The following is a 15,041-nucleotide window of genomic DNA, read 5'->3' as shown; positions in this document are numbered from 1 at the left end:
AGAGAAAAGGCATAGGTCCTAGTATTTGATAGTACAGTAAGGATATTATAGTTAACAATAATTTATTGTGTATTTCAGAATAGCTGGAAGAGAAGAATTGTAATATTCCCAACACAAAGAAAAGATCAATGTTTGAGGTGAAGGATATTCCAATGACCCTGATTTGATCATTACACATTGAAGACAGGCATCAAAATAGCACCAGCATTCCCAAAATATGTACAACTTTTATGTATAAATAAAAATTTTAAAATTTAAAAAGCATAAATGATGAAGGCAACAAGTGCTATAATCAGATTTGCATTTTAAAAAGATAATTTTGTCATCAGTGTGGAGCCTGGATTAGAGGCAAAGTGGGAGATAACGCGGTAGACTTCTACAGAAATCCAGGGATTTTGGTGGCCTGTGCTAAGGTGGTGGTTGTGAGACATGAGAGGAAAAGACAGGTATAAGAGGCATTTGGGAAGTGTGGGAGAAAAGATTCCATCAGAGAGGGAGAAAGGAAGGTCAAGGGTGACTCCAGAGTTTCTGTTTTGAGCAATTTTGTGTATAGTGTGTCATTGAATGTCAGATGCAAGGCATGTTGATGAGGACAAATTTATAGAGCTAGGAAACTGGAGTGGTATCAGGAAGGGAGAGATAAAGGGGAGAGAAAAGATGTGATAGCAAAATAAGCAGAAGATTCAGGAGGAGTGGCTGAGTTCAGGGAGATGCTGAGCTCAGTTTGAGGCACTTTATTCTCTCCTGCCCCTCTCCCTCCAGCTGAGATTTCAGCTTTGTCTTGAGAGTTAATTGTGTGCCACCATCAAAAATATTGTCTTTCTTGCTCTGATTATTCCAGGAGGAGCAAGAAAACTTGGTAATTACCACTTTGTAATTTCCTCTCGGGAAAAGCTAAGTCTGCTTCCAAATGAACATAATATTTCATTGACATAGAAAAGATTGAAAACAATCTTCTCTTGAAAACAATAAACAAAGCACTCGCAGCAATCAATCACTTCCAGGTCGCCAAAGGAGAAAATGGTTAGGTGATCACTGGCCTAGGCATAGGGTGATCAATCTTCCTTGGCTGCCTGGAACTTCCATGGTTTTAGCACTGCAAGTCCTGCACCCTGGAATCCCTCAGTGGGATTAAATTTGGATTCTAATCCTGATTCTATTGCTGATTCACTGTGAAAACAGATACATCTATTCTGAGCATAGTTCCTTCATCTACAGAATGAAGGGAAAGAGCTTCTTTATATTCTCTTCCATGATGAGCTCCTGAAGTCCCACAAATCATGTATTGCCAGTGACTGCTGAGAGACCACCTGCTCTCATCCCTAAGCTACAGACTTGAATTTCCAACTGCCTACTCAACATCTCCACCCAAATGTCTAATAAACATTAAATACTTTCATGCCTAAACAGAACTCTTTTTTGTTTTTTTTGTTTTGTTTTGTTTTGTTTTTTGAGATAGGGTCTCACTCTATCACCTAGGTTGGAGTGCAGCGGCACGATCATGGCTCACTGCAGCCTCAAATTCCTGGGCTCAGGTGATCCTCCTACCTCAGCCTCTCAAGTAGCTGGGACTATAGGTCCATGCCACCACACCCAGCTAATTTTTCCTTTTCTGTTTTTTATAGAGACAGGGTTTCACCATGTTGCCCAGGCTGGTCTCAAGCCATCTGCCTCGGCCTCCCAAAGTGTTGGGATTATAGGCATGAGCCACTGTGCCCAGGCCCAAAGAACTCTTGATTTTCTCTCCTAAACCTATTCTTCCACATACCTTCTATTTCCCACAAAATGACATCAACCAAATATCTAGGAATCCTCTTTGATTTTCTCATCTGCTCTGTGTACCAATTCCAGGCCAAAACAGAAAGTTCTGTCAGTTCAACCTCTAAAATGTATCCCAAATCCATCTACTTCTGTTAATAGTAGTCAGAGGGATCCTTTAAAAATAAAAACTCTGCTGGGCACGGAGGCTCACGCCTGTAATCCCAGCACTTCGGGAGGCCGAGGTGGGAGGATCACCTGAGGTTGGGCATTCAAGACCAGCCTGGCCAACATGGAGAAACCCCATCTCTACTAAAAATACAAAATTAGCCGGGTGTGGTGGCACATGCCTGCAATCCCAGCTACTCAGGAGGCTGAGGCAGGAGAATTGCTTGAACCCAGGAGGCAGAGGTTGTGGTGAGCCGAGATCATGCCATTGCACTCCAGCCTGGGCAACAAGAGCAGAACTCCGTCTCAAAAATAAATAAATAAAAATAAAATAAATAAATCAATAAATAAATCTCTAACTCCAGTTCTTCCTCTTTCGAAGATCTCAAATAAAAAACTGTTTTGGAAGCATCTCTTTTTTAAAGGGATTTAATCTAACTTTCTTTGCTCACTCAATTGATGTATTTGAATACACATATTTACTTGGGTCTTTCCTGGATCTACAGGGAGTGTTGCTGGCCTTGTCACACTGCTGGGTATGAGTATTATGTCTGCCTGGAGAACAACATTGCATATTTGATGCTAACTTTTAGGCAGTTTATCTGTACAAAGGAAAGATGTGAAAGCCCCAAATTCACTGCCCTACAACTCCTAACAAATCACATCTTTACATCCAAAATCATGTCTCCCTTGCCAGTTACTAGTTTGGAGAAAACTACCCGCCAAAGAGTCTGCAAATGAAAGATTCAAGTTTAAAGGGACATCATAAAGTTCCTAGAGCCCAAACCAAATAAAGAGATTTCTTCCTCTACATTATCTGGAGTCAGTGCTTCTTCCCAGAACCAACAAGTACATGCTCTTTAGGATGGTTTCTTGAGATATTACTTTCCTCACCCCAGGGATGTCTAAGGTCCATTTTGTGTTAGACAAGAAGCGCTTATCTTGAAAACAGGTTCATTTTGTGGTGGATGAGAACAAAGTACTTAAATAAAGGGCCAGCCTTCTGGTACATTTACCCTTGAGAGCTGAATTTTCTATGCCAGTCTTGCTTATGTCCTGAAAATCAGGGCTGAATCACAGTTCAACAATAATAACCTTGTGTTTACCTTCCTATGCTAGAGACTGTGCTAAGTGCTTTATCAATATATCCTTACTAAATCCTCCCGATATCATGAGATATTTTGAGCCTCATTTTCCAAATGGGCAAAAGGGAACATGGGGAACTGAAATGACTTGCCAAGGTTACAAACCTAGTAGGTGGTGAAGCTGGCATTCAACCCAGGAAGTCTGACTTAAGGCTGCCTTATGGAGTTTTTGAGACATGAATTCCATCTGTGATCTGCTGAGCCAGTGATTCTCAAACCTGGCTGTACATCAGGACCATCTGGGGAATTTTTAAACATCTTGATTCTAGGTTGTACCCCAGACCAGTTAAGCCAGAATCTCTAGGGGGTGGGACCCAGGCAGCAATGGTTTTTAAACCTCCTCAGGTGATTCCAATGTGCAGCCATATAGCCAGTCAGTGTGCTATACAATCGTAATTCTTTCCACCTGTTATTTTTTAATTTTATTATTATTTTTTTGAGGTGGAGTCTCTCTCTCTTGCCCAGGCTGGAGTGCAGTGATGCGATCTCGGCTCACTGCAGCCTCTGCCTCCCAGGTTCAAGCAATTCTCCTGTCTCAGCCTCCTGAGTAGCTGGGACTACAGGCGCACACCACCATGCCTGGCTAATTTTTGTATTTTTAATAGAGACAGGGTTTCACCATATTGGTCAGGCTGGTCTCGAACTCCTGACCTCAGGTGATCCATCCACCTCGGCTTCCCAAAGTGCTGGGATTACAGGTGTGAGCCACTGTACCTGGCCTCCACCTGTTATTTTTTAAAACTAGAAAATAATTATATTTGTTGCTTTCCACAAGCAATAGTTAAGAGGCCAATGAGTACAAGACATTGTATACCTCCTATATTTGCATTTCCTTTCTCTTTGGGGACCCAACTAGCTCAGGCCTTCACTTTCCTATTCAAGAAGGAAGAGGATAAAGTGATTACTATGGTACCTAGATAATGCTTAGATTTCTAATATGTTTTAGAAAAAAAAACAAATTTATTAGTATTACCTTCAAATGAATTTTAATATTGTGACACAATGGGAAACACTGCTACTGCTTTATTGCTGTTACGAAAAAAAAAACAAAGCTGAAATTTTGCAGAATTGTATCTAGGGTGCTATAATTGATCCTAGAGTGGCACTGACAACTTGGAATTGCCAAGATGTGATGCTGTACAAAGGGCTGTGAAGTTACTTGCATAGTGACAAAAAGGAAATGAATATTTATTGAGCACTTACTCATGGTTTAATAGACAGAACATGGGTTTTCATAGACAGGCAGACATGGGTTCAAATCCCAACTCTGCAATTTACTAGCTGTGTTTTTTTGATTTTGTTTGTTCTTATTTTTTAAGACAGGGTCTCACTCTGTTGCCCAGGCTGATGAGCAGTTGCGCCATCTCGGCTCACCACAACTTCCGACTCCCGGGTTCAAGCGATTCTTGTGCCTCAGCCTCCCAAGTAGCTGAGATTACAGGCATGTGCCACCACACCTGGCTAATTTTTGTATTTTTAGTAGAGACAGGGGTTTCACCATGTTGTCCAGGCTGGTCTTGAACTCCTGACATCAGGTGATCTGCCCTCCTGGGCCTCCCAAAGTGCTGGGATTACAGGCGTGAGCCACCATGCCTGGTCGGCCTTGGGCCTTTAAGTCTCCATTTCCTCATCTGTAAAGTGGGGGCTGAGAAGCCTTACCTGGCAGGACTGTATGATTGATGAGACAGTGTGCGAAGCATCTAGTACAGTATCTGACGCGTGGCGATAATTATGATCATATGGCAGGCACCATGTTATCCACATTTGTTATCTCCCTTTATCTTCATAGTACACCCTCAAAAAGATGCTATTATTTTCATTGATGGAGGTGAGCCCTGAGAGGCTCCACAATTTGCCCCAAGGCACACAGCCATGAGATGTCCAGTTAGGATTGGTCTTCTGTACCCGAAGCCTGTGAAGGCTGGCTGCAACACCTTGCTTCACAGGCCATCCTATAGCTGATGTATTTATTAGAACAGAGGGAGAGAGTCTCTGGATAACGGAATCAAATTTAAAAGGCAAACAAATTTTCAGCTATCTTCCAAGCACATGATAATGTTATGAAAGTCTATTTGGCTCAGAAAGGGCACTATCACTTAACCCTTTTCCTTTTAAGGTGGAGCTCTACCTGGAGAACTCCCATCTAAGAAACTGAAATTGCAAATCTCCCTCTGGCTTAAGTACTCCTAGCCTTAGCTCTATGCTGAACTAAAAACAAAAACAAAAACAAAAACAAAAAACCTGGGTGAGCCATTGTCTAATCACATCAGATCCACATTCCTAAGATAATTAAGCATAAATTTTTCTGCTGCTGGCTTTTATGATCTCCCATGAGAGACCATAAAAATTCAAATTGTGGGATATTTTGAAGTAATTTAAGAAGAATCAAATATTGCTGAAATGATTTGGGAGCTCATTGAAAGGGAACTTGGGATATATAGCCAAGCTGGGTTCCTAGGAAAGAAGAGAATGGGCTTTAAAGAATAGGTACAAAATCCCTGCCACACACGCCATCCAAGGGGAGGTGTGCAATGGTCATTTGGAAATATGGCATAGGAGCTTGGGATAGAGTGGAAATAGCATCTAAGTTGTTGAGGCCATGGGATCAGATTAACTTGTTAAGGAAAATTGGGTAGGGTCTGAAGAGGAAAGGTTGAAAAGGGAACCTTGAGGAATACCAGAAATTAAGGGACAGGAAGAGGAATCGGCAAAGGAGACTGACAAAGAGTAGAATCAGAAAGACGGGGGTGACCAAAAGCAGGGTAGCATTTCCAAATGCAAAAGTTGACAAAACTTTGAGGAAACCCATCCTAGGGCTGCCCTAACAAAATACGACATACCAGTGGGCTTTAAAAATGAAAATTTATTTTAACAGATGCAGAGAGGTCCAGCAGGATGAGGACTTAGATGGTGTCATTGACTTTGGCAGTTACAGTATTCGTGACCCTAGAGTGTAGTTTCAGTTGGAGTAGTGGAATCAGAAGTGAGATGGTAGAGGCCTGAGAAGGAAATGCAAAGTGATGAAGTGGAGCCATGGAGCAGAGGGCTCACTGACAATGGAAGACTTTTCTGGCATCCCAAGCAACTACTGATTATGAAATCTCAATTAGTCAGTAAATCTGTACTGGGCACCACATTTCGTGAAGTGCCATCTTAACAATTTTTAGTTGAGTCAGCTATTGCAAATGTCTTTCTTCATCAGGGAGAGTGACAGGCTCACTGTGTGGTGCTCTTAAGTGTGTATGCATTTTCCTTCTCATCCCAGCTCCCACTACTCACAATGCCCTACAGCATCCTTTTATATCACCTGCCTGTCCCCTGAAAGCATGTAGTTTGTGACTTCTGTTAAGGTATCTCTTGGGGCTCCTTTCCAAGTAACTTCTTATATCTAGGATAAATCAGAGATTCCCTCTGAAGCAAAACAGAACATTTATTTACTTATTTATTGGTCTTAACATCTTTTATTGTGGTACAATATACATAAACAGAACATTTATAGACCAGTGGCAGTGGGATGCATATCTCATGCTAGGGAGGAAGTGGAGGACTATCTACTGGTGGAAACCAAGTTGTGGAAAAGATGATGTTTGACTATGATAATAAAGAAGAAAGACAAGAGAGATGATGCTGTTTATATAGAAGCCTGCAACTACAACAATGACTCTACCCTGGAGATTGATCAAGGAAGCATCTAGTAAAGGAATGCGTTATTAAACCAGCTACCTGCTGGGTAACTGGAACTTAATACAGCTGGGAAATCTCTAGGAGCTTGTATAAAATACGTATCTCAGCATTACCCCACCCAAGGTTGAAGGAGCTCTCATCAGTCATTGACTGATTGACAGGTGCTGGGATGAGGATAGGAATGAAGAAGCATCAATAGCACCAATGTCCTGGCAACTCCTGCCATAGGAGTGGTGAGATAAAGACTTCAGGCCACAGAGAGCAGGTGCTGCAGTTAGAAGTCAGCATGGGTGCAGTAAAGGGGTTGAAGGGAAGGTAGAGCCAGTGGTGTCTGCTGTAGTCCTGTGCTCTTTTGTCCTCTGCCATTCTGATTCCTTTCAATCAAGTTCTACAAGTCTGAGTCCTGTCCCACAAATACCTGCCTCATAAAAATGTGCAGATATTTTTCTAGGGTATTGTATTAGATTGCTAGGGTTGCCATAACAAAATATTGCAGACCAGTGGGCTTGAAAAACTAAAATTTATTTTCTGATAGTCCTAGACGCTAGAAGTCTGAGGCAAGGTTGGTTTCTTCTGAAGCCTCTCTCCTTAGTTTGTAGGTGATCATTTTCTCTTTTGTCTTCATATGGTCTTCCCTTTGTGTGTGCCTGTCCTAATCTCCTAATCTTATAAGAACACCAGTCATATTGAATTATGACCCATCCAAATGACATTATTTTACCTTACTTACCTCTTGAAAGACTATTTACAAATACAGTCAGTCACATTCTCAGGTATTGGGGGTTAGGATTTCAACATATGAATTTGAATTTGGGGGGGACACAGTTCAGCCCTTGACAGGTGTATATTTAAAAATGGAATTGTTTGGCCAAAGAATATAGAGATTTTAAATTTGAATAAGTTGGCTAAGTTGACACTGAAGAGTGGCAGAATATGCCTCTCCAGAATATGCCGTTTTGGCATAAGGGTGATTTTGAGCTAAAAGCACTTTTAAAAAGTGGGTGCAAACAGAACTTTTTTTTTTTTGAGACAATGTCTCACTCTGTCACCCAGGCTGAGGGCAGTGGCACGACCTTGGCTCACTGCAGCCTTGATCTCCTGGGCTCAAGTGATACACCTGCTTCAGCCTCCTGAGTAGCTGGGACTACGGGTGCACACCACCATGCCTGGCTAATTTTCTTTCTTTCTTTCTTTCTTTCTTTCTTTCTTTCTTTCTTTCTTTCTTTCTTTCTTTCTTTCTTTCTTTCTTTCTTTCTTTTTCTTTCTTCTTTTCTTTCTTCTTTCTTTCTTTCTTCTTTCTTTCTTTTCTTTTCTTTTTTCTTTCTTTCTTTTTTGTAGAGATGGGGTCTTGCTATGTTGCCCAAGCTGGTCTTGAATTCCTGACCTCAAGTGATCTTCCCACCTCAGCCTCCCAAGGTACTGGGATTACAGGTATGAGCCAACGTGCTTAGTTCTTCAAGCAGAATTTTCTGACTTCTCTTTTTTTCCTGAAAGCATATAAAACTCCCATGTAAAAGATGCCCTCTCTGTATCAGGAGGAAAGGAATATCTTTATCACCAGAGACAGAGACAATTCTCTGTAAACAATCGAATTTTGTTAAGACAACTCTTATCTTTCTTTAGCTTTCCTGTATATTTTAATTACTTTTTCACAACTGCCTCATTTTGTCCAACATAGTAGGAAAGCACTGAGATTTTGCAACTTCTTTGGGCCGTCATTTCTTTATAAAGTCTCTCAAGTCACATAAAACTTACAGTTAAATAAATCTGTATGTTCCTCTCCTGCTAGTCTGTTTTGTGTCAATCTAATTCTCAGGCCCTGCTGGGGTTCCTATGAAGGTAGAGGTAAAGCTTTGTCTGCCCTACACCATCCAACATAGTATCACTAATTCCATTTCAACCAGCAGTGTCTGACATTACTTCTTTCCCACACCCTTCCCAACACTGATATTATCACGTTTTAAAAACTTTGCTAATCAGATAGGTTAAAAAGTGGCATCTCTTTTTTTTAAACCCAAATTTGCCTAATTACTGATGACACTGAGGATCTTTTTATATTTTTATTGGCCATTCAGCTTTCCTCCTGCCTATTCATGGTATAGGTATACCTATACCATGGTAGGGTATACTCTTGGTCGTTTGTCTTTTGCTTATGAAATTCTCATTTTTTTAATGTATATCACTATACTAACTCTTTGATACATGGGCTGTAGATATCTTCTAATAGGCTATTATTCATCTTTATGTGAATGTTTATCATACAGAGGTTTTAAATCTCAATATGGTTACCTGTGCCCTGGATCTGTTCTCTTCTCACTTCCTCAAGGACTTTTTTACTCTGTGGATAATGACCCTACCCTTCCAGCTTCAACCTCACCCTAAGGAATCCTTGCAATTGTTGAGAAACATACTCTAGTATGTCCCACTTTTTACAACTTCTCCTTGACCCATCTCTTTCTCCAATTGCTGGCCTCTTTTTGCTTTGTTTCATAGCAACATTTCTCAAAAGACAGTTTTTTTCATTCTCTCCACTTCCTCGCCATCCCTCCCGTCATCAACCTCTGTAGTCTGGCTCGATGACCACCTCTCTGCTGGAATTGTTCTTGTTAAGATCACCAGTCACCTTCATGGTGCTAGTTGGAGTCACATCTCTGTTCTCACGTGATTTAACCTTTTGGCAGCATTCACCATGACTGATCACTTCTCCCTTCATGAAACATTTTTTTTTAATGTTGGCTTCAGTAAATGAGCTCCCCATTTTCTTCCTAACTGCCTCAGCAATTCTCAGTACCCTCTGCTGACTCTTCCTCCACCACCAACTCCCTGAATGTTGGAGTGTCTTCTGGCATAGCCCTAGACTTTCCTCACTAACTTCTCATCAGGTGAACTAACTCCTGTGCCATTAAATATCTTCCATGTGTTGATGACCCCCAAATGCACAGCTCTACCCTTGACCAATTCCTTGAACTTTAGACTCGTACATCCAGTTCCCTACTGGACACCTCCCCTTGGTTATTTCATACTTAATGGGTCCAGAATGGTTCTTTTTGATTTTCACTGCCTCCCCCAAAAAAACTTTTCCCATCCTGTTTTCACCTATCTTGCCAAGAACCCTGTTACTCAAACCAAAAAACTTAGGAATTACCCTGATTTCTCCCTGACTTCACTTTCTACACCCAGTCCATCAGCAAGTCCTAATGTTTCTACTTCTAAAATGTTCTCAGCATCCATCTATTTTCATCCATCTTTGCAACCATTACCCTATTCCTTGCACTGACATCTCTTCCTAGGACTATAGCTGTAGCCTCCTAAACGGCCTCCTGCTTCCCTTCCTGCTTCTGTCCAGCTCATTCTTCTATTAACATTCTTTTCAGCATTTATCCCCATCTTAAGTTACTACAATAACTTATTTCTTTATGTTGTTATTGTCTGTTTCCTCTACTATTTTGCCATCTCCATGAGGGTAGCGACCAGATCTGTTGTATCTTTCACCACATCCCAACTTCTGGCACATCGAAGAGTCTCAGTAAATATATTTGGATTAAATAAATTAGCAAGTGAATGCATGATTTTAAATATTAGGTAATATTCATAATTTGCTCAGAAAATTCTCCTGAGATTGGCCACTTTCTAGACTGGTGAAACAGGAGGAAAGGACCTTATATATCTCAATGACTCCTGAAAAGAGTGTGAAAACAACATGTTTGGGCACATACAGTGGAGCAGGAGTTAAAAGCTCAAATGTCTCTGGGTTCTGGCAGGTAACAGAAATGGGGAGGTTACCATGTGTAAACCACAATGAGTGGTAGGGACCATCACAATCTGGAGACCCCCCAGCTCCAGCTAATGCAGACTCATCAGCTCCAGCCAGATGTGGCCAAGCAGCCAAGACCTCAAGGGTGAGTGATCTTCCAATTTTTTGAAAGATGCAAGTACATGCATACAAATTAGAATTAGTTTTGTTCAATTTCTCAGACTTGAAAAGAAAAAGAATTAGTTTTGGCTGTGAGTAATCATTTGAAACAGCAACTTAAGTGAAGTGAAGTATATTTCTTTCCCACAAAAAGAGGTTTGGGGTATATAGTCCAAGACTCATGAAGCTCAGTGGAATTAGGGACTCATGCTTCTTCTAACTTGTTGCTCATCTTGGCATGGCTTTCATTCTCGAAGTTACTTTATGGCCCAATGGACTGAGGTAGCTCCAGCCATTACCTCCTCATTCTGCACACCGGGAAGCAAAAGGGGAAAGAAAGGGCCTGACTTCCTGGATGCTTCTATGCCTCACTTATATTTCATTTCATTGTCTAGAACTTAATCATGCAGCAACTTCTAGCTGCAAGGGAGGCTGGAAAGTGTAATGTTTGTTCTAAGTGGACATGTGCTCAACTAAGAAAGAAGGGAAGGATGGATACTGGAGTTCTAAAGTAGGAGTCTATGCCAGAGCTGGCTATTTATGTGAAATTCCTAAGTTCTGACACCATGACAGCTAAACACAGCAGCTCTGTCACCTGATTTCAGCAGAGGAGCTGCCAGTGTTGTGAACCCTGCTTAGAGCAGCAAATGTGAATGGGATGCACTTCAGTGTCACATGGGGCATCCCACAAGTCTGGCTGGTGAGGATCAAAAACAGATGCAGGTTAGCAGGACTCAGACAGGCAGTGCAAACGGGAGTGTGTTCAGGTGCCCTGGGAGGTGGGGGTGGGTTGTGGAAAGCGCTGTGAAAGTGGGCCATGAATAAAGGGTGAGGGGCTGCTGTCTGTTACCTGTACATCCAAGCCATGCTCAGGACATTGGCAGCAACATGGGAGGTCCCTGGCTTCCCTTACCTTTAGGTCTAAGCAGTTATTCCAAGGGGTGCAATTTCTATTTTCTCTGAATGATAAAGTCCCTCTCAGTGTTCTGACTTCTCACACCAGGTCAAGGTCACTCTCTCTGGAGGGATAAGTGAGCCTAGACCAGACCCAAACTCCCTGAGAACTCAGTGGCCCTTTCCAATCACTGCCTTTACTACCAGCCCTCTTCAATCCTCTCTCTCTAGCCCCCTCCAATCACCCAAATTGTCCTTTTAGACTTGGACTCAGCCCAGCCTGAGGCTCCATGACAATTCCCCTCTAAATGGCCTCATCTCCCAGTTACTCCAGACCTTCTTGCCATGGTGGCACCATGTGGTGGTAGGAAAAGAACTGAATTTGCAGACAGGCTTCCCCCACTTGAATGTCTGCACCAAAAGTTACTAGTTGACTGGACTATAAATATTTCTATAAGTGTAAATTGGTGCTAACAGCGTTCTCCTTACTTACTTCACAAGGCTTTTTGGAGGATTCACAGGGATCACTTATATAAAAGGTCTTCGTTTTTAAAAAATAGTCTAAATAGCTCTGCATACAAATTTAAGGTTTCAGTAAAGATTCTCTGTAACTGCCCATATATGTTTAAAATTAATGACTTTATTGCCACAAACTTTGCAATGAAAAGTGTTATCCTAATAGGATAGTAAGGATTAGTTTCTGTCTCATACACACATGAAAAAGTATCCAGATGCATTTTTAGTCACATGGTTTAACTTCTGGTTGCTGTCTCCGTGAAATCCAGATCGTTCTGGGGAGGGCCAGATCATATGCCTTGCATTTCCTTCTCCCCTGTAAGTGAGAAAGTGTTTCTATATAAAACAGAGACACTTTCCTAAGGTGATAAATTCCAAACAACATGCAGCAGTGAACTGATGCAGAAACAAAGCTGTAAAGAGAAGCCACAAAGCACATCCCCAGGGAGAAAGAGCACTTGAACTCACAGGATCACTGCCAACCTTTGGCAGCTGGGGGCTCCTGCTGAGTAATGCCAGTGGGGACATATGAATCACAGGTTTTTATTTTATTTTATTATTATTAAAAACATTTTTTAGAACATAAAGTTCCTAAAAGCCCTTTCTCAAAGAATCACAAAATGATGAAGGTTTAGAAAAACTATAGTTTTGTGTATGGTAAAGTCTTGTACAGTGATTAGAACACCTAGTTTAAGACACAAACCTACCCTGAATATAAAAGATTCCATTGCAGAGTGATTTGCAACACACACTATACCTTAAGGGTCTAATTCAGTCTCCTAGTTATGAAGTCACTGTTAGATTCAGGATAGATAGTCACGACTAACCAGACGCCAAATCCCTCAACATCTGCATAGTACCTGGCACAGGATGGACATTTAATGTTTAATGAATAAATATACAATCTGCCAATGGAAGGAAGGAAGGAAAAATGACACTACCCACTTGTGTTTGAAGAATAACAGAGTTAGCAGATAAGGAGGTTGCGTATCTGACTTTTGACCTGCATGTCAGTTCTCTGGACTATGTTACATAAACATAACACCAATAGGCTGCCTATTTCTGCTAAACATGGAATTTATTGGTATAGTTTGGCACAACTTTAGTCCTATCTTTCCCAATCCCAGGCATGTTAACAATCCTTGAAAAATCATGCTGCTTTACTTTGGAGGAAAATACTTCCAGATGAACATGTTTCAAGACATACTAGAAAATTACTCCTATCAAAACATCCTTTTCCTGTGTCAGCTACCTCATTTCTAATGCAGTGCACATCAATCTAATATCAGTGTGAATACACATCAACCAGGTGCTGGCTTTCTAAAGTGATTCCTTTGCAGATGCCAAAATGACAGTCCTGGGGCAGTGTACAGAGAGGCCAAGGGGAAGCCATGCCTGCTGCCACATATCTCTGGATCATCTCCCTCTCCTATGCAGTGCTCAATCTTTGATTAACAATTGCAAGTGACCCCGATAGAGAGGGAAGACAGTCAAGAAGACAAGCAAAGGGAACTGGAAAGCTATGCAAAATTGCAATGTCTAGCTGCGCCCTGAGGGGTATCCTTATTTGGATGCATTGGCCACAAGCATGGTGACATTAAGGACTGGAGGCCAACATGAACACCAGAATAGGAGGACTTTCCAGGCAGATGAGGAGCAGGTATGACTGCTTCACAGACACCTCCCAAAGACATGCCATGGGCAGTGGGTTGGTGCATGGGAAACTGGATCTGATCTGTCTCATACCAAGCTAAGGAAACAAGGATAACAAGGAGTTTTCCTGTACTTTGATTTTTTCAATATGTGGGTTTAGAGTTGGATGAAAGCCAGCTTTCAAGTGAACCTGGTAAGATTTGTAATGATAATATTTAAAATGAAAGAAGGAAAGAATAAGCTTGCCTGAAACAGAACACACTATCATAGGCAGGAGAGTTTAGCACTAAGGTGTGACTCTTTCACCCTGAAAATGCATTCCTACTTTTCTGTTTCATAAACTGACCTGTAGCTTTAACTCACTACTTTTACACCAGACTGTATTACAGGAGTTGCAAAGAGACAAACTGAACTGCACATTTGCAGTTTATTAACATATGTAAGCACTGTGCCAATACATTTACATGATAAGTAGAAGGCTCAGAAGGTCCAAACAAATCAGGCAGCAGTTTGCTGCCAGGTAAGACAGTCTTGCCAGGGACTGAGTAGCATTCAGGTCCAGCAAGGGGCAGCCACTTCTTCAAGGTTCTTTGATGGGATCCAGTGCCGTGAAGGACACTGAAGAAGTCCATCTGCCCTTCTGCTTGGTCTCTCTGCTAGTTGACACAGTTCTTTGTGATTCTTCGACTTCTGTCCATCTGTTGGATGCTATCTGTTACATTAATGGTGACTTCTTTTGCAGACATTCTCTTAGCATCTCTTTTAGCCTGTTAAGTTGAAAACAGTGAATTGAGTTACTAGGAAATGTAAACCAAAGAAAATGACCGAGGCAAGTCTCAATCAATTTAGAGGTTTATTGTGCCATAGTTGAGAATGTGCTTGGGAAAAAGGAACACAAATCACAGGAACATTTGTGATCTGTGCAAAAATTCCCAAAGAGGGTTTGAGGACTTCAATATTTAAGGGGGAAAGAGTGGGCAGTAGGGGAAAGAGGAAAGGAAAAGGGAGAGTAGAGAAAAGGGGCAAACAGTTACATTCTTTTGAGGCTTTGATGAGCATTCACTGAATCCACATTTTATGTGTGAAAGGAGGGGATAGAGGAACACTCAAATATGAATTTGTCTCATGCTCAATGAACTTGCATTTTTTACATAAGACAAAAGAAACATAGAATAGTTAATGAGTAAAATATGCATTTGTCTCAAGTGAGCAGAGGGATGACTCCTAGTCCTGTCTTTGTCCCATACCTGTGAAGATAAGCTGTTAATTTACATGGGGTGAAATCCAACAGAACTCTGTTTTAGGGTAAA

The 15,041-nt window shown here is 41.4% G+C and overlaps 1 protein-coding gene and 1 long non-coding RNA gene across 5 annotated transcripts in view; one reads left to right on the top strand and one right to left on the bottom strand.

Moving 5' to 3' along the window:
* The window catches only part of LOC116813504 (uncharacterized), an 81,380-nt gene that overhangs the window by 63,902 nt on the left and 2,437 nt on the right, over window positions 1–15,041 (top strand). The window lies entirely within an intron of this gene.
* BAALC (BAALC binder of MAP3K1 and KLF4) overlaps window positions 8,884–15,041 on the bottom strand; it is an 88,038-nt gene continuing 81,880 nt past the window's right edge. For all 3 annotated transcript variants that reach the window (XM_032760236.2, XM_058444601.1, XM_032760235.2), the window contains one exon: window positions 8,884–14,498. In XM_032760236.2, coding sequence (XP_032616127.1) covers window positions 14,494–14,498 — 5 coding nt within the window. In that variant the 3' untranslated portion in view covers window positions 8,884–14,493. The remainder of the gene's footprint in view (window positions 14,499–15,041) is intronic.

Source organism: Hylobates moloch, unplaced genomic scaffold, assembly GCF_009828535.3.
Source record: "Hylobates moloch isolate HMO894 unplaced genomic scaffold, HMol_V3 SCAFFOLD_9, whole genome shotgun sequence".
NCBI lineage: Eukaryota > Metazoa > Chordata > Mammalia > Primates > Hylobatidae > Hylobates > Hylobates moloch.
The sequence above is the reverse complement of the archived record's forward strand: the minus strand, read 5'-3'. Positions and strand labels throughout refer to the sequence as shown.